This window comes from Lepisosteus platostomus, chromosome 12 (genome assembly GCF_059453375.1).
Source record: "Lepisosteus platostomus isolate fLepPlt1 chromosome 12, fLepPlt1.hap1, whole genome shotgun sequence".
Taxonomy (NCBI): Eukaryota; Metazoa; Chordata; class Actinopteri; order Semionotiformes; family Lepisosteidae; genus Lepisosteus; species Lepisosteus platostomus.
The window spans coordinates 27093758-27113280 of record NC_142622.1 but is presented as its reverse complement, the minus strand read 5'-3'; the positions used below and the strand labels follow the sequence as shown (position 1 = coordinate 27113280).

General features: G+C 37.7%; 1 protein-coding gene and 1 long non-coding RNA gene across 2 annotated transcripts in view; one reads left to right on the top strand and one right to left on the bottom strand.

Annotated features, from left to right (window-relative positions):
* Positions 1 to 19523, top strand: part of LOC148651351 (uncharacterized) — a 487041-nt gene that overhangs the window by 20775 nt on the left and 446743 nt on the right. The window lies entirely within an intron of this gene.
* Positions 3206 to 7765, bottom strand: hey1 (hes-related family bHLH transcription factor with YRPW motif 1). Its single transcript, XM_088601521.1, has 5 exons — positions 7308 to 7765; positions 6423 to 6498; positions 6169 to 6252; positions 5779 to 5860; positions 3206 to 5253 (listed from the first exon to the last, which is right to left on the bottom strand). Exons 1-5 carry the CDS (start codon positions 7391 to 7393, stop codon positions 4703 to 4705), a joined length of 879 nt encoding a protein of 292 aa, XP_088457647.1. The 5' UTR covers positions 7394 to 7765; the 3' UTR covers positions 3206 to 4702.

Genomic DNA, 19523 nt, shown 5'->3' with positions numbered 1-19523 from the left:
CTCTTTGATACAACAGAAATTGAAACCTTCAGCAAGAAAAACAAGAAATTTAACAAATCTTAGGGTCCAGAGTTTCCTATTACTGGCTCAACACAGGAGGTTAATGAATGATTCCCGATGATCAATTCACAAGAGCCATGGGAATTTTAGATTTTTCTCTCATCTGTTCTAGCATCTTTGTGATTTAACTATTGTAATTGCTGCTCTTATTGATTGGCTGTGTTTTATCCAAGTCTTTAAGCAGTTAAGGAGTTAAAGAGAAGTAAGGAACATGAAGGATCTCTCCTGGAGCTGGACTATGAATGTTGTAAACAGTCATCCATCAAGAAATCATTAAGCTGAAACAGAATAAAAAAGGAAACTGTAAATTAATATTTGAATGCTGATATATACAGTGCAACAAAACATAAAATGTATTACTTTTTGAAGAGACACAGATATAATGACCCCTAAATGGAGGACTTTTATAGTTATATAAAAGGTGCTAGGGTCCTTTCTTCTGCCAGACATTATTATTGTCTCCTAGAACCACCAGTGCATCAACAGACTGGACAAGACAATAATCTAATATAATATTCCATTTTATTACAATACTTCAGTCTTCCAATAACACAATCATAACTCTATAACACAGCAATTTCTGTGATTCCCCACCCAATAAACAGATGACTTGACACGACTTATCCACAAGAGGCACACATTTCAATCCAGCACAGGTACCCCATGAACCCCAGCTACCAGAAACAAATGCCCCAAAAGAGCCATCCACCAGTTCTGTTCTCTAGCAACAGCTCTGGGTGGTGACCTGGTGTGCCATCTTATGGCACAGTAAAGAAACACTGTGCAGTTTCAGGCATCCTCCTCAGTCCCAGTCATCCTGAAAAACATATCTCTGATGTTCTCCCTCCTACCCTGTTTGTCTCCAAGTCCTTCGCTAGAGAGAGGAGGAAGATGATGCTAGGGCCTTCCTCTGCAGCTCTGACTGTAGAGTCCCAGGTTTCCGAGTCCTCTCCTGGGTGTTGTCATGCCAACTCTGTCTTTTTCTGGGGGGTTTGGGCAGAGCAATCTGCTCAGGGCTCATTGGTTAACTGGCTGCACACAGGTGGCCCGCTGCAACGATACATTGTGTATTTGCACCCTGTTCCAGGGATGCCTCTTAGCCTGAGGCCCAGTCAGATCTGCCTTGCAATCCCATATGCTACCTGTGTGGAGATTAACGAGTGTCTCAGTGACGACCTCTGATCAACAGGAAGTTAAAGAACAAGGATATGCACCACCCTTTCCGAGACACAACCATTCAATGCAACTTCAGAACAACACAGTCCTTCACACCTGATGCTTCCACACCCATTTTTTCAGTCTGTCTCATACATAGAACACAAATATGCTGTGAATGGGATACAATGCCTTGGAAATATTTTCACATTTATTTGCGTTAAAGCTTACAAAGCTTACAAAGCTTGCGTTAAAGGCTTAACCTCTCATTGGGCAGATGTAAGCAGTGGTATACCACAGGGATCCATTGTAAACCTGTTGTTGTTTCAGATCTATATGATTTAGATTCTGATATAGTTAGAAAGCTTATTAAATTTGTAGATTAAACAAAATAGATGGAGTGGCGAACCAAAATAGCACCAAAAGAATTACAAAAAGACTTAAGTCATGGAATAAAATTCAGCATTGATATGTGCAAAGTGATCCACAGTGACAGTAGGTACATACACTTTACATAATGCATGGATGACTCAGAACTGCAGGAAACTACAATCAAAGGGAGTTGAGTGTTTGTGTAAATTGTATCCTCATGAGGACCATGTGGGGAGACAGTGAAAAAAGAAAACAGGATGGGTATACAACAAAAATTGTGCAATTTAAATCAAGTGTGCTTAAGCTTTACAATGTATTAGTAAGATGTCACTTAGTTTATTCAGTTTTCACGTAATTATACGACAAACAATTATAGTAATAGTGACAAGAATGATAGTTGGTCTCCAGATTGGCATACTACAGGTAGTCCACCTGTAGCACCTAGCACCCCTACAGTTCAATAAAGCTTAATCACTGAAATACTCATTGAGAATAAAAGAATCAAAGTTCTAACTGCCGGTTTGACCAAGTAAGAAGAAAACCAGAAGGGTTTCATTCTGGTTTGAAAACTTTTAATGTTTTAAATCGTTAACAAAGGAAAAAAAACTAATATATTTCTAGAACCAGACAACATTTTCTGTGGACTAACAGGTGCAAATGGCAATGGTAGGTAACAAAATGACTAAGTAAAACACAGTGAGACAACAATACATGATGTTTTTTTTTAAAAGAGTACTGATAATTTTTAACAAGTGTGATGAGTGAGTTTGCCTCTTCTACAATTTTTTTTATGTTTGGAGTTATGGATGTGAGTTGCAGTCTCATGTTCGACTCTTCATCCAATCTGTTGCAATTCACACAGATACAGTAGGTGGTCACAAACAGGAGAAGAACAGAATGAGCATTTCTCTGATAATACTGGATATTTGTTTTTGGTGCTGCACCAAAACTCTGCCAACTGCACTTCATTAAAAGCTATTTGTAAGGAAGAGTCTAAAATCAGGTCAATGAACTTCTCATATTCTATATGACATTAAGTCTCGAAGTTTTTTATTGTTTTTTCTTTTTTTTCTTCCGTGGTTGCAGTAATTTCTAAGCACCATTTGAGAACCACTGGACTAGTAGCAAACTAAATGAAATTGTCCCTTCAGCCTATGTATAACGCTCACACTGTAGCACTGAGATGGCCTTTGGCTGTCAACATCCACATGTTACTGTGGATGCAGTTTTTCCATTTTCCATTCTACACCAATCTACTCACACTACAGAATATTCCCACACAGCATCAAGCTTCACCCTAAGGCCTAGTCAGTCTTTGTCCAGGATATCCTCTTGTTGTTAATCGCTTCCTGGCCAAACAGAAGAAAAGATGTGGATATATTTAAGTCTTGGCTTTGAGTCAGGGTTACTCTGTATTACTGATACAGAAATAAAGACGTCCTCACTATTGTAGTACCTCGTTTTATTTTTAAGAAAGTGACTTCTGTAACATTCTGTAACAGCAAGAAACATTTTCTTAAAACTGATTACTTTTAAAAGGTTTTTTGATAACAATAGAAACAAATAGGTTGCAGAAAAGCCACCAAGAAAATGAAAGAATAAAGAACAGAAAGCAAGGTTTTCACAAACAGCTTCTTTATTGAGAAATGTCAGATCAGTACACAAGGATCAAATACAGTACCTTACTCTCTGAGAAAACATCATCCTTGTACTATACCTATTCTGATCTATAATCATCTTTGAATGTAAAAGCTGAGAAAATCTGATTTGTCAACGCTTTTTTCACAAATATAAAACACAAAATATATCTTACAAATGTAAATTTGCATCCATTTTTATAATCATTTTTCCCCACAAAGTGATACCAACATGAAACAGTAGATGTGTAATGTCTTCCTGAAGTTGGGCAGATTGCCATTCATAAAACACTCTGCAGTGTCTCAGAACTGTAATTGATATATTGATATATTGCTGCTGTTTTAATATGGAAAACATGCAGAAAAAATTACAGAAATGTTCATATAAAATAATAAGTTGGTTTTAATTTTGTAAAGTATTATGGCTGTGTGACATCTCTGACAACACATAACATCACTTTTCAATGAGGCATTTTATTATACCGGCCAAACAGATATGTACAGCAGAAACAATTTAAAATGGACAAATTGGATACAACTACGTAATTTTTATAAATATGCTCAACCATTTTTTTAACTTTTCCTACAAAACGTTTAGCTGCAACAGTTTTAGATCTAAATGGACGCCACCACTTCAGAGAAGGAAAGTTAAGTCCGACTTGCATAATGTTAAAATTCTAAATTAAACCCTTGCTTCTTTTTTATTGTAATTTGATTGCTCAGAACTGTTATACTGCAGGGCAAGTTTGTTTCATGTTTTGAGGGAAAGCAAACAGACAAATGCAATCCAGTGTGGTTCTCAGGGACTGAAATTGTTTTTTAAAACCTAATTGTGCTGCTCCAGATATATGTAAAAGATCATAGTTTATTTTTCCATTTGTAAATAAGTAGCTCACGTAAAAAAATATATATATTTTCACAAAATTTATATTTTCAACTAATTATATTAAATAAGGACATTTGAGAAGCTGAAGGTAACAATTCAATGAAGTATCAGTTGCAAGTGATTAACAGTCCTGAAAATCCCTTCTAAACAATGGATTCAGACAATAGTCATTATCTGCCAAAGTCGTGTGCATACATTGTCATGCAAATTCTCATCTTAACACCTCTGCCTTCAGCAGCAAAGCATCACCACACCACACTCCTGAATGTGTGTGGAAATAGGAAGAGCTGTAATCTGAAATGATAGCCTGACCATATGGAGTGCCCACCCCTGTCGAGTCCAGAACAAGAGGGATGAGACAAGGAGAGTAGTCACAAAATAAAAATAATTGATCAGATGTAAATCTGCCATTCACCTCATTGTATCAAGGCTCTTCAACTTAACATGTTCTTACACACCTTTTTCTTTTCATGCACAGCAAAAAAAAAAGATGAGAATAAAAAAAGGGGGTGGATTTCTGCACAGTCCTTTGAAGCCCCAGCTCAGCTGGTGGTTTAGTCTTCAGTGGGGTTAAGGGGTGCATCCTCAACTTTCAGAATGCCCCTATCTCTGTGCCCCATGGTCTGTAGGGCTTTCCGAGAGTGGTTGAGGGGGCAGAGGAGCCAAGGGCATTAGGGGAGAGCAGAGGGAAGGCACTGAAGGAAAACGGGAATGCAGAGAGAGAGGAGAGCAGAGGAGGGGAGAGTTTGGAGGCCGAAGTGACCAAGGGCAGCCCAGGCGGTACTCTGAGTGGACTGGGCTCTGTGTGCTGAGCGGCACTAAGCCGGCTTGGTGCATGGGTCTCTGCGGAGGAGGACGAGGAGCTGCTAGAGCTGCGAGAGGCTGACTGCTGCTGCAGGAGGAGATGGTGAGCTAGATGAGAGGGGGGCGTCCCAAAGGCTGAGCCCCAGGCCAAGTGTCCGAGTCCAGAGTGAGCCTCGCGCTGGGAGGCATAACTGTTGAGGTGGGAGACCAGCCTAATCCGCAGGGGGTCAGCGCTGTCCAGCCCTTCAATGATGCTCAAATACCGGGCAGTCTCAGCCAAGCACTCGCGAAACCCCAGACTGCGGTAATCCATAGCCAGCGCATGAGCATCAAAATAGCCTGCAAGGAAAGAGGCTCAAGTTAGCATGCATTACCAAACCAGAAAAGCAGAAACTTATTAACTCATTAAGTCAAACTTGGGTGTGCTATAAAAATGAAATTCAAAGAATTATTCTATAATCTGAAAATTTGCAGGCTGACTGCAAATTTCTTATGGTGACTGATTCCTTTTTGCCCACCATGAACTGGTTTCTTAGTGGGCATTTCAGTCATTTCAGGTAAAAAATCTCTCATTAGACCTCTCCAAAGTGAGAACTATTTATAAGGCTTGCCTTTGTTTAAAGACATACAACCTGTTGCATACATCAAAGAGGAAACGTTTTAAATAGAAGTGTTAACACTATTTACACATAATGGTAATTCATATTTTTTTCAGTTATTGAGTGATGAGTGAACAAATCTTGTTTTTAAATATAGTTGCATACAAGCATAATCAGCTCTATTCGTTTTTAAATGAACCAAGTTGAGCACTTTGCGTTGATAATATTGGCTGTGAAGCAGTGATTTCTGCACTAAACACCTTACCTTTACCACCCGCAGCATGTAGCATTTTAAGGTGGTCCACCGTCATCTGCAAAATTTCGGCCTTTTCAAGCTTGGCTGAACCCTTCATGTTGAACAAAAAATAAAGTCAAGTTCAGTACAGTTCTCCTTCTACAGTACACCCACTGACTGTTTAGCGCTTTCGCAAACCAAAAGGCACTGTGGCAACTTTCTGAAAGTTGGTTCAATGTACAGATAAGCAAGGAATCTATCTAAGGAATTGGATACCAAAATATTAACTCCACGCTATTTGCTTCAGACAAATAAACGAAGGAATAGTACAGACATGTGCATACCCTTGTTTAATATTAAGATCCGCAGTTACATTCTGAAAACTGTTTTTTACCGCTGTGCTCTATTTCATTGGCTTACCTGCTTCTCAAAAGCGCTGGGGACGAGTCTCCTTAACTCGGACAAACTGTTATTAATTCGGTCCCGGCGCCGTTTCTCAATGATCTAAAGGAGATACAAGTATAAAATAAGGCAGCGAATTCGTGCAACAAACCCGTGTCATATATTATACAGTACATATATATATAAGCGTGTAAATGCGTTTTATATGTATTCTGATAGTTACACAATTAAATCATATGCATATTATAGATACACGTATTGAAAATACTCACTCCTCTACGCCGCTTTCTCGCTTGTACTTGAGATGATGTTGTGGGAGACATCGATCCTTGGGGGGAACTTACGTTTCTAAAATATACAGTACAGACAAACATTAAGTGTAAAATCCGGTTAACAGTGATGGTGTAATATATATTGACATATCACTTAATGCTTTTTGTTTATTTTAAAAACAGAAAGATTTTAAAATAGAACTTTCTACTTGGTCTTAGACCGAACAATATTACTTTTGGTACAAAACTATCGTGGATGTTCCGCGTCTAGCTATACTTATTATTAATAATAACAAGAACCATAAAATGTACTAATGTAATCAAATGTAATTAAAACGTCAGTAAAGTGAAACATAAAAATAGTAGGAAGACTCCAGATAATTACGTTACTTAAAAATATTTGGAAAGGCCGAGGCAAGTCAAAATTAAACATTGCTAAAATAAAAATAAAGCTTTAACTTTCGTCGGTTAGATACATCAGGTGTTTGGTTTACTTATGTATCTTGGATCTTTTTAAAAACCCCAAAACCAAAGCAGAGCGTAGCGTGGTCGAAACATTGTATAGAAAAGGGGAAACTAAAATTTAATTAACCAGAATTAAAGTGGTGAATATTTATTCCGCAGCGAAATCTGCACCTTTTTCGTTTTGGAAAAAAATGTGCATGTTATATTTATACTTATATATAGCCGCATAATCAACCGCCAAGTGTTTTGCGTCTATACTGGGTTGCTTTAATAACAGACTTAAACCGGCGTGTGTTTGTGTGTGTGGGGGCAAGGGTTCACACACTTCTATGATAATGAGTTTCGCGATAACAGGGAGTCAAGACAGTGTCCAAAAATACTTGCTGCGTTTTGCAAAAGCAAGACAAAATGAAAACCTACCCAACTTCGTCGGTGCTCTCCTTCTCCACCTCGATGTTCTCATCGAGCTCGCTATCCGAAGAGCTGTAATCATGATTTCGCTTCATTTTAACCGTGGGTCGCTATTATCCCTTCTCTTTCCACGCCAAACAGGTCCTTTTAATATGAAGCTTTGCAAGTGAATGACTGTCAAAACTCCCCTCAGTTCACCACTTTAAAACGCCAAGATTATTTCCCACGGTGTCATTTCTACATGACAGGGAACCCAAAAAATGGGTGGAGCGGAGGTGGTTGACGGCAGGGCGGACCTGAAACCTACACAAGCCAGTAAAAAACGAGACAGCCACCTTAATTGGCAGCTTTGTATCCTGTCTTCTCCCAGAGCGAGCCACGACCACCAGCAGGGTAATGTGACTATTCTGAGGAAATAACCAATGACTTGAGTTATAGCTTGAGTGTGACTGTATAGCACCACCCCCCGAGCTCCCTGAGCCCCGAGGCTGTCTGTTCCAGTAGTGATGTGGCTGGCCGACTGTCAGCACGCGTTGGCCGTGGGAAAGTTCGTCCGCTGAGCGCCGATAACCAATCAGAGGCGACGGCTGTCTCCGGCTCTGGAATGAATGGGGCAATTGGTTGGGGCGACGGGCGGTCTGCAAGTGAGCGTGTGAACCTGTAATCTAATACTAACTCATCCGACAGACTACAGTGTAACACGGAGTCAAAACGACTTTTAATTTTACCCCACGGTGCAGCAGCGTGTATGGTAAAGATGACAGCGGCGTCCGAGGACCGCGGTGAAACAAAGAATTAATGCAATTAAAACAAAACCCTTCTTAAACTAAATAACACACTACACCCTGCCGCTTGTTTGAACAGCATGTTTATTGCCGTGGTTCAAATAAAGTGACGGGGGCCGCAGGGGTGCTCAATTCAATGTCTTTTGCCCATAAGGACCCTAACCTTAATCCCGCATGTCCTACTTTAGCTCTACTGTGAAGCTCTGCAGCTACTGTATAGGTCCGGGTTTACTCGGGTGTTTATTTACTTGAACACTGACATGACAGAACAGCTTTACCAGATATCCTCGTATCCTCTTCAAAATTGCGAAACACTGTAGGACACACATTTTCCTTCATCTGATAATGCAGCCTTTTTAGAGAATACAGAAACTCAGTTTCTATTTTTGGCAGGTGTAGCTAATAAATCAAGTGACCTCAATAGCAAAAGAGCCCCCCTTTTAAGAGCGCCTTGGAATAAGGCTGTAATAAGCCCTTATAAAACGTTTAGGGTATAAGCTTACTGTATTCACGGGGTTTACAGGTTTAGAAAACGACTATTTTGTTTTGCAAAGTCATGTTACTTTTTTCCTTGTAGAACAATTGAAGAGAACAACAGAAGAAAATGTGTTGGTTGTAAAGGTTTTTTAGTCCTCGTTAAATTAATTTGAACACTACAAAAGGTAAAAATGAATTCTTATTGTCACGTTTGCAGGGATTACATATAAGGACCTGATTTTTCTTTATAAAAGTGCTGTAAAACATAAACTGAAAGGAATATTTGAAAGTTATGTTACTATTATACAACATCCCCATCCCATTGTTGTGTAGTTACTCTGTGTGTGTAATATGCAGTGTGTTGCAGAGTCACATGAGGGTAATGGAGGTTGAGTATAGCTCTGATAACTAAGTACTTTAGTAACCTGATACAAGATGTGGAGCATGAGAGACATAAGAAACAGCATAACAGGACAACAGAGTGAACACAAGTAGCATCCTGGGGCAATCCAGCTGAGGTTCTTTCATTGTAGAATTGAAAAGTCATTAGCAGAAACCCTTCCTCAGTGCGTTATTCATCGCCCAGTGTCAGCTGCATGGGTCAATACTAATGATTAGAACAGACACACAGCCCCACTTACTTAGGACAGCTAATGAATTATGTCATGTTATGACTTGTATCTGTTGTCATATGTGCACATTAGCAACAATGTCTAAATGTATACTGTTTATGTGCAACAGCTTTTATGTAAACACTTACCATACACATATTATTGTGCATACAGTCAAATGTATACAGTAATACACAAAACAAAATTGCTTTAAAGTTGCTTAGTAAATACTTGATGTTGCCATGAAAACCTTTCTTCATATGGTTTCCAAAACTAAAATAAACCTTTGGCTGCTACAGCTCTCCCTCTGCGAAACAGTTCTCTGTAGAAGCACAGAGTCAATGTGTAAAAACCAAGTTCTGTTTCCTTAGGAAGATATAATATAAGAGAAAAAGACCTCCCCCTCCACAATGGTACCTTCATACCATCAGTGGATTCTGATACAGCACAAGCCCGAACCAAGTGTAAAATAACTGAAGTTTCTTAATGCAGTCTTCAGCAGGAATTTAGATCACGGAACAGAAAGGGGGCCTAAACGACAAAACATGTGGCATTGAATTTTCCATCATTACAGGCTTCATATATTTTGGCAGCAGCATGAAAAAACTCTCTTAAAAGGCAAAATAAATTATAATGTGAAGAACAAAGCATCAGGAAGAAAAGGAAAACAATCTGAGTAGCAGCATGCAGTGAGAAAGGAGTCTAATTCAGTCAATGATGGGTCACCAGTGGGTCTTTTGTTATTAGTGCCCGATCCTTAAGCAGATTCTTATCAGTAAATGCACACACTTAATATGCACCAACAGGGAAAAGAAGACTCCTTTTTTAGCAGCAGTGAATGACGGGAAGCTGCTGTACTGTTTCTTCTCCAGGTTAACATGACAAAGTAACTTTGCTGTTGTGTTGTTTTTCTCAAGCTTGCGCTTGGTTGTTGACAGGGACTTTTTTGTTTAGGAGGGCTTGCTTGTAATTCAAACTTGCTCAGGGTTCCCACGCTGCTATTGTTTGCTGGTTTGTTCCTTGTTCCCATCACATGTCCTAATTAGCTATGAAAGCTGCCCTCCTTTGAAGGTGAAGGCCTAACACAGGGCATCACTTCCTTCACGAAAACATGCATGCTCTGTTTAAAGAACAAACTCAAGTGCAGAATACTTTCTGTTTTCAGTTTTAAGGGGAGTCTTATTCTTCATTCTGTGATACAGGGGGCTCTGTTCACAAGCCCTTTCCTAAATTCCTACAGATGTTATAGACAATTTATTTTGTATCTTGTTACCTCTTTTTTCCCCAGTGTTAATTTGTAATGGATGTACAGTATGCAGGCCATAAAGAACATATAAAGGTAAAAATGACAAATTCAATTAAATGCTACAATCAGCCACTGATTTGAAAGCAGGGGTCATCCATAACTTGTATTATCAAATTTGAAATCAATCATAATATATATTACTGAAATATCTAAAAATTATATTTAAAAATTATTGTGACTGGATATTTAAAAAACAAAAACTAATGTTTATGTGTAAGACACTCTATATTGCATGAACTGTACAGAGGAACACAACTTTGCTCTTAACAGATAACTTTATTTGCTTTAGTTATTTAAAACCAGCATTTTTGCTCTATTCAGAAAGAAACTGAATTTTTAAATCTTGCTGCAATCAGGTTGATCTTTTTTCTAATACAAAAGTAAAACAAGCGATTATGATTTGGTGGTGAACAGATTCTTATAAGTGATTCACTAACAGACCACATAATAATTTAAAAGTAAAATGACTCAAATCATTGATAAAGATGGGAAATAAATTTAATTTTTTATAAGAAATTGTTTAAATTGAACACTGAAAAATTGGTGGAGTTCATTAAGTGACTTTGCAGAATGTATTTCCAGTATAAATGTTGATATAATGTGACATCTTATTCCCACCTAGTAAATATCACCATGGTGCCCTTTTTGATTAGAATTCATGCCCTTTTCTGCTCTTCATTTCTGCTCTTCATTTCTTACTGAGTGTGAAATGTAATGAAATGATATTGCATACATAGTAGGAAATGTACAAGTAAAGGTTTATTCCATGCTGAAAAGAGAAAGAAGGAAACGCAATGTTTTCGCTGAGGAGCCTTCTTTGGGATTCACCTTTCTCTTTTCAGCATGGAATAAACCTTTACTTGTTTCTTTGCAGCCTACACATACTGACGCAGCTACCTACCTGTACTTGAACTAGTAGGAAATCTGTCAGCAACAACCACATGTGAAATGTATCAGCCAAACAGGGTAATGAGTCTTGGGGTTTTCAGATTAAACAGAGGAACATCCCTATGGGACTGTGTACAGCATCACTGTGTGAGGCATCTCTGCCTGCCCACGCAAGACTGTTTGTATGCATGTGTTTGTGCTAAATGGCAAACACAGTAGGAATAAGTAGGCATGTCTTACAAAGGAATACCTAATTTCTACCGTACTGTACGTTCCATGTGTCTCATACCACACCCATATCCAGGTTTGGCTTTCAAAAATACATGTTTAAAATATGATTCTAAATGATTAAGTGACGTCATGAATCAAACTTTATCTTATCAAAGTTTATCATAATTTGTTTACAGACTAGTTTTTGGATTGACCAAAGACACATATACAGTACATATAAAATATATATTAATGTATAATATAGTATACATCAATTTTTTTTTAGTATTTGTTTCCAAAATCCAGGTATTTCCTGAAGAAGCCATCCACATTTGTTGAAGAAATAAAGAACATTGGTTTTGGTTTAAAATATACTTCTGAAAGGATGGAAAGGGGGTTTACATTGCAGTCTCGCAATGTTTATAAGAATAACAATCACTCACAGTATGAGTTTAGTTTACCAATCATTGTGTAAGTATCTACACAAGGTATCTAAGGTCCCCATTCTGCCAGTAACTATACCTCAAACCCCTGGGCCTTTTAACCCAGCACCGCCCTGTCTCAGTTTAGACAGACATTTCTCAGGGGAACAATTAGAGTTAACAATTAGAAATTCTAAAGCAGGAGCAACAGGGAGAGATGATATTGTTTATAAATAGCACTTGATATTGAAGTCACGCTTAGAGGAAGGTTAGCTTTGTTTAACTAATGGGGAGAGGAAGCAGACACTAATATTCTCTGAAATCTGTGTGACACCTTTCATTGTGTGTCGACGTACATTGTTCCCTGTCACAGCCTCAATTGCAGTTTCTCTAGCCACTTGTTGGTCTCTTTCTCCTGACTTCTTCATTCAATATTCTTTCCTGTCCAAAACTATTACCTACCAATTTATGAAATCCATCCCTCTTCTCAGTACAATACTGACGTCAAGGGTCATAGTGACCTGCATACAGCTATCCTCTTACCAGCGTGATATACAGTAGGTACAAAATGTGAAGAATATCTAAAGTATTGTCACAGTATAATGTAAAAAGTATTTTGGTAGTAATTCCTGTGTTATCTTATACCATGTTTTATTGACTGCAGCTGCTGACAGGTGGAATATTTAATCATTCACCTGCAAATATTTATTACTTATTATTATCAAATATTGTCCATAGTAAAGGCATTTTCCAGCATTATTACCTAGTTATTCTTTCATCTGGAATAGTAAGAAATTAATTTTGATAGAAATTATTCTTATTACTATAAAAGTACAATTAATTTTATTTAAATCTTAGCTTGAATAATGCCTGTTAAACAGACAATCATTGAAAGTCGGAAAAACAGTTTGTCAATGATACCCTATGTGGAGATTACCTACCATTCTTCATCTTTTGTAACTTTCTATTCTAATTGAATTAAAAACAAAACTTATAAGCTGTAAGACTTAAAAAAGTTTAACTTTGTATTCTTATTTAAATTGAGATAGTCCCAAAAATAAGGACATATGCACCTTTGAATGAGCATAAGACAAGTGACAGGTTCTTTCTGTGGTTGCATTCTAGTGTTTCAAATTCCTTCCACCTCCCAGAGACATGTAAGATAGACTTGATTGGCTACTTTAAATTGTCCTTTTCCTTGGAGTATTTCATACTTCGGGGTTTGTTCCCAGCACAATTAGTACTGGCTGTGTGACTACAGAGGAATAGCACCAAATACTGTATGTACGATGGGCTGAAAGGTTTCCCTTCATTTGCGACCCTCCAGATATTCTGACCTGTTGGCACAAAGAAACAAAAATATCTCCTTTAACAATGACCGTGTTCATGTGTCCCATTATTCAGACTTAATAAATTCAGAAGCTGTGTTTTCTGCTGTCAATATAAACAACTAAAGAGCAATATTAAATTTGTGACTCAGTTGTTTCTTTTTTTATTAGAGGATTTTGCACTCAAGGTAACTGTAACCCAAGCCCAAGTGTCAGCACTATATTGTATAACCCTAACTCTAACTCTAAAATAAACCACACTTCAACATGGCAAAATGAACCCAACCAGTATTTCTATAGTATTCCAGTTGCCAAAAACACTGTGGTTAGCTTGATGTGTGGAATATCCCAGTTTCATTATGACCATTTGATGATCTTCAGACAAGGGAAATGCCACAAAAATGGTGGAACAGCCATGAGGATTCTGGGTTGATGAAACATTCAAACAGTTATAAACAAACAAAAAGCGTTTTCTGACAAAAACATACACTAAAGTCTGAATGTTACCACCAGCCACATGCACATCTGCCGCATACGGTCCACTTGTGCTGAGTTAAACAAATATACCTCTTCTATACATATGCTGCCCTAATTAAGACCCTTGTGAAAATTTAAACATTTCATCCAATCTCTTAACATCAATTTGCAATATTATAATATAAACTTGTAAATAGGAGGATATTAGAGACTTGATTCAAGGATATTAGCAATGCAACAACAAACAGAATGCTTGTCTCTGCAATAAGAAGTCCATAATTTAAATCCAGGGAAGACCTTTAAATGTTGTTTTCAGTTCCAGTCACCATACCATGTAAAATATATTATAGCCTTAGGAAGAGTTCAAAGAATAGTAATAAGAGCGATTCCTGGTCTTGGGAAGCTGGCATATTCAGACAAGCTAAAGCGGGTCTCTTTAGTCTGCAACAATTTAGATTTTATGTAAGATTGTAGAGAGCATATCCACCCTGTCAATCCAGGAGGCTTTTTTGCATGCCGTAATGAAAGGACATGGGGTTACAATCATAAACTAAGATGGATTTCATTTAGGACACAGACTAGAAAATGCTTCTTTACTTAAATTTTATATATCTGGAAAAAGTTTGCCAGCCAAATGGTTGAGGCCTAGATATGGGCACATTTAAGAAATGGACAAAATATGATATTACTTAAGGAGCAGGATGGGCTGAATGGTTTATATTTCTTGCATCCTTATGTTTTTCCATATATAATATAGTTGAAGTACATTATTAAGCAAGTCTGTTTTTTTGTGGTCCCCAGTGTTATCCTCATTGTCATTGCTGCTTTCTCTCAGGCTCCAAGAGGACAATCCACCATGAAGGCTAAGATCTCTATGTACAATACCTGCCACTTGGCTCTGACATGAAAGAGGTTTGTTTGAGCTATTTTATAAAGAATTAAAAGTTCCATCTTTGTAGTTACTTTTAATATGAGGGTTTATGTGGTATAATCATCTAAGCTTTGGAAGAGAAGTTAGGAAACAAGTTAAGTCGTGTTGGACTTGGCACAAATCCTGGTGGGTTGCCATTGCAGAGCTAATTCACAGTGGTTTAGTTATTTCAGAGAGAACTTCAGATCCAACCAAAACTAAGTCATAGACACAATTTACCACAGAGAGAATGTACAAATGATAACTAATTAAGACTATGACAGAATAGAAGATTAAAAAAAAAACTCAAAACTCATGACCAGCACCTAACAGCTTGGATTGATCTCAACAGTTTGTCACTTTGGTAGGGTTTTTGGTGTAGCTTGACTAAAAGTGAATGACAGCCCAGCTTTTCATATATATTGGTAAATACACAAAATGCTTAATCTAAATGATTTCCAGGTCACCATTTGCTCTCTGTGTTGTTAAAATAATATACTGTATATCTCACAACTGAGGGCCAATATCATTACTTTTGTGGTGTGACTATGTTTGTGTGTGGACAGCATTAATAAATTACTTTAATTTTTCTATTTCGGATAGCACACAGTTGCATTTGCATGTCTGGCCAACAAACTCATTGCCTACTCAAAGTTTTGGAATGATGAAAAGTAATGGATTGATTTTATCAATCACTGTAAATGGGTGGATGCATTGATAAATAGACTAATAATGGTAAAGAAACAGCTTTCCATATTTGTTTACTTTAATGAAATACTTGTGAAGCAGAACTAGAAGTATCTTCTGAAGCTTCTGCTCCCTAATTAGAAATAATGAATTTTCTACATCCATCAGATGGATAGACAGACAGACTGCTGATGTTTACTTCTATATGCCAAACTCTTTAACTTGCATCTATCCATCCGTTCTTTAAAAGTGTTGCCAGCCTCAGTGTCAAAATGCTACTCATACACACATTCTAATAAAGGAGCAGCATATGAATTTTGACATTTTATTTGACAAAATGACTTCTGAGCAGCTTCTGTGAATATTTTGTAAAGTATCCCAAGTGGCAGAGAGCGGTGACCCCCATAATGAGGGAAGGTCAGGATGCAGGTTGTGTGAAAGTCTTGATGTAGACTGCCTGGCTGGGAAACAGCACATTTTGTGTGATCCCGAATAATTGATGCCTTCAGGGCAAAGACTTTGCGCTAGGAATGCTGTAGAGGACTGCCTTGCTCAACAATGGGGATGTTTCAGGCTGGAATGTCTTTCAATAACCCATTTCTCATATCTGTTGTCGTCAAGTGTCTATTTGTGCATTTATTTGTATTTATGTATGCATCTCCTTATGCGGCTATATATACATAGATAGAGCCAATCTCAATTACTATGAGTAGAAATAAGCAGCCTTTACACAGAGATTCATGGTACCAAACTGAGTAGCATAAAAAGCAGGCCACTCAAACACATCTTTATCTTGTAGTGTGTCATTTTGTGTCACGCAGGGCTCAATGAAGGTGGTCACACAGTAAATTTCTTTGCAAAGATGGATGTGGTAGTATTGTGAGAAAATTGGAAAATACTACCTTTTTGGAAGGAGAGTTTTATGATTGTCTCTTCACTTGTGTATTTCCCTACCTCTTTGTCTGATTGCTTGTTTTTCTCCTTCTTCCACTTCCAGGAATCAATTGTCCTCCTTGTGTGCACATGAAACTCTTATAAGAAAAGGAGGGTTACATTTATTGTTTCATTTCTGATGTTGTGAAAAACTCAAGTCACTACCATGCTAATTTATTCAACCTTTCATTAATATTCCTTGTCATAAGGGAGGTCAGTGGAGAAAAAAAATAGAAAAACAGATGTGTGGTGGCAGAAGAGGATTTTAGTTATCTGTCAAAAGATTAAAATAGCAAAAACACCAGAACACTGTCATTCAAGTTGTACGTACCCACAACAGCAGTGAAGCATGCTCACAGAGATGTTCAAACACATGTATTTTAAATATCCAGTGGTGATAAAACTGCATGTTGTCTCCAGGGGCTGGGAGCACTGAGAGTAACACTGATTGAATGCCAGAGATCTTCTCTTGTACTGTAAATACAGAACTGTCTACATTCAGCTACAAGACTACCAGTATCATACCAATAATACAGGCTAAAATGATTGAGAACTGTATGTAATACTGAAGCCAGTGCAAAGAACTGTAGAACTTAGGTGTATTTAATCAGAGTTAAAAAATCCACACTCTTACTGTATACTGCAAACCTGTCATGTCATTGTGATAGACAGGAAGTGATACATGAATACGTTTATGTGTATATGCTGGCTCTGCTCTAGGTTGTGCTCAGAATTAGATATTTTTGCCCTCCTTCTTTCAGAAGGAAAGGTTTCACCAAGTGTAAGTTACTTCAGGTGTGTTTATGCTACAAAGGTGCTGCTTCCCTTTGGGACAGAGCCAGTGTGTAAGCCTTCAAGCAATTATGTGTCAATGTCATACAAAATGAAACCGAGATACTGTAAAATATCTGGATTATCATGTATGGTCTAGTTTCAAATAATGCCCAGAAGGCAATTTTCACAGTAAGAACATAATTTTGTTGTTGCATTGTTTTTGAATGGCAATGTTTAAAATGTACTCTTCATTCTTCAAATGAAGAAATATATTTTTTTTTCATATGGAAGAAATATGAAAAACGTTTAAGTTCTTTTCATCCAAGTAACTGTTTACAGAGACTCTTATGGTATGTAACTAACCTTTATGTATGCATGTTTGTGTGGGTTTCCTTCAGGCACTCCGGTTTCCTCCCACAGTCCAGAGGCAACTGGCATTGGGAAAACTCTGCAAGTGTGTGAGTGTGTACATGTCTGTGTGTACCATGAGATGGATTACCATCCCATCCAGGGTGTGTCCTGCCTTGCACCCAATGCTTGCCGGGATAGGCTCCAGCTCCCCTGTGACCCTGTGATAGGGGTGGATAAATGGATGTTATTTGCTTCAATTACTTAGACTTTCCTTCTTTGTGGTATTTTACTGTTATCCTGTTTTGGATGAACCAAAACATTATTTGCCATAGACATTGTATGGCATCATAGGACGAGCAAGTGATTTGTAGGGAAATCTGCCTCTCTCACTTTCTCTCTACTGGAAACTCTGTTCCCAAACAGAACCCTAATCGATTATATCAGTTGTTAACCTGTTGTGCTCCACAGATGACAACTGTACATGTGATCTTTGATTACAGAGAGCAACTGTTGTCCATCACACAGCTTCCAAATGTCACAAGCCTGCCAATGCTGAAAGGCAGACTATGCAGTTATCTGAAGCTTGTATTTCCCTAATAAGACATATAGTTCTGCAGCATGCCTTATCCTAAATCCTTTCTTTGTTAATGTCTGTGTGTTGACTGCCTGCATAGCGTAACTGCTGTTTCACATTAGGTTCTTGTTCATCCTCAGTTTATAGATCTCATTATTTTTGTGATAAACCAAAACTTCAAAAATACCATTCTGTTCTGTAAATGGGGTGATTTGGAATAATTTTCAAAATAGAATTCTATTAAGTGAGTCAGAGGACTTACTAGCCTTATATATACATCATCACATTGCTTCAAAGTCACATTTGCACTATAGCAGGGTTGTCTACTCCTGAGCATGGAAGGCTGATGTATCTGCAGTATTTTTAAAGTACCAGCACCCAAAGAACTGAGAGAAGTTTTTCAAGTTGTCCAATTAGGAATTTACATGTATTTAATGTTAATTATGCATGATTATCCTTTGCATAAGGTGTGTAAATCAACTGTTAATTTCAGAATCATTTTGTAGCAAATACAGTATTGTGCAAAAATATTCAGGAACTTGTAAATGTTTATAATTTTGTTTATTTAAAGCTTGCAGTTATAAGATCACTTTATTGGCCATATACAATTTCTTGAATTAGGAATTTGTCTTTTCGCATACCCCAACTTGCTCTCCATGAGAAGCACAGACATTGAAAGAAGCTTGGGGTCAGAGCACAGGGTCAGCCATTTATACGGTGTCCCTGGAGCAGCTGGGGTTAAGGGCCTTGCTCAGGGTCCAAACAGAGCAGGATTCCTCTGCCGGCCGCAGGATACAAACCAGCAACCTTCCAGCCATAGGCGCAGATCCTTAGCCACAGAACCACCACACTGCCCCCAAGTTGAGACAGTTGGAAGAAGCAATTTAAGCAATACATATTTGTAATATACTGTACACAACCTACTCCACACATTCAAAGCAGCAAACACAAAGATGTAAATATATAATTAATATAGAAGAAAGATGCAAAAGTCATGATTGCATAACTATTCACACCCTTTGCTGTGGTAAACCCAACTTTACCTAAATAACCTAAACAATTCCTCACAATCAGTTGAGTGCTAAAACAGTGGTTTCAAGCTAAAATCACTTGTGTCTCTGATGTTCCTTGGTCATACCATATAGTGAACTTTTTTATATTTATTTATTTTCACGCAAAGATTATGCTAAAGACTAAGACATGAAGACTAAGAAGCTTTCAAAGCAAATCAAGGCAAAAGCTATTGAAAAACACACATCACACACATAAACTACCCTTGTAGGAGAAGATCTCCAATACTCATTGTATTTTTTTCCACATTTTATTTTTGGTTAATTATTTTCATTTCACATGGGGTACTGTATATAAAAGGTTTCACGGGGGTAGAAGGTAGTTATATTTTTGAATAGTAGGTTTTTGTGTGAGTCTATGAAGAGGATTTGTGGCACTTAAGTGTCTTTCACTATAATGTTTTGGGTTTTAATGGCTGTTG

Bases quoted from the DNA above. Each gene is read 5' to 3' on its own strand.
- hey1 (XM_088601521.1), bottom strand. From the start codon at position 7,393: ATGAAGCGAAATCATGATTACAGCTCTTCGGATAGCGAGCTCGATGAG. The intron at 6,253-6,422 runs GTGAGTATTTTC...TATCTCCTTTAG, and splicing joins CGAGAAAGCGGCGTAGAGGA to ATCATTGAGAAACGGCGCCG. The intron at 5,254-5,778 runs GTAAGGTGTTTA...CTTTCCTTGCAG, and splicing joins ACATGCTGCGGGTGGTAAAG to GCTATTTTGATGCTCATGCG.